A 443-nucleotide genomic window follows, 5' to 3' on the forward strand; every position below is an offset into this window, starting at 1 on the left:
ACCATTGCTGCTGCTGCTGCTGCTGCTGCTGCTGCTGCTGCTGGGGGTGCTGGGGGTGTTGGGAGAGGTGGTAGGGTTGCTGCTGTCGAGCTGCATTCCGTCATCTGCTGCTGCTGCTGCTGCTGCAGCAGCAGCAGAATCAATTTCTTCCCCTTGCTGCTGCTGCTGCTGCTGCTGCTGCTGCTGCTGCTGCTGCTGCTGCTGCTGCAGCTGTTCTTCTTCTAAGTGCTGCAGCTTTCGCATTTGCTGCTGCATTTTTTTTTTTGATTTATGTATTTTATGTTTATTTATATTTTTATTTATATTTTTATTTTTATTTATATTTATAGGGGTAACCGAAAGAACAAGAAAGAAAGATAGATGCTTCCTATTACATATACTTTGGGGCTTGTATTTAGCGCATGCAGCAGCAGCAACATCTATGCATGCAGCAGAGAAAGGGT

General features: G+C 46.0%; 1 protein-coding gene across 1 annotated transcript in view; it reads right to left on the minus strand.

Annotated features, from left to right (window-relative positions):
- The window catches only part of EMH_0074650 (NMD3 protein, putative), a gene marked incomplete at both ends in the record, with an annotated part of 1,492 nt that extends 1,388 nt beyond the window's left edge, over positions 1-104 (minus strand). Inside the window, one exon of the mRNA XM_013499489.1 lies at positions 1-104. Coding sequence (XP_013354943.1) covers positions 1-104 — 104 coding nt within the window.
- Between the last annotated feature and the right edge of the window lie 339 nt (positions 105-443).

This window comes from Eimeria mitis, genomic scaffold (genome assembly GCF_000499745.2).
Source record: "Eimeria mitis Houghton genomic scaffold, Emh_scaff4379, whole genome shotgun sequence".
Classification (NCBI taxonomy): Eukaryota; Apicomplexa; class Conoidasida; order Eucoccidiorida; family Eimeriidae; genus Eimeria; species Eimeria mitis.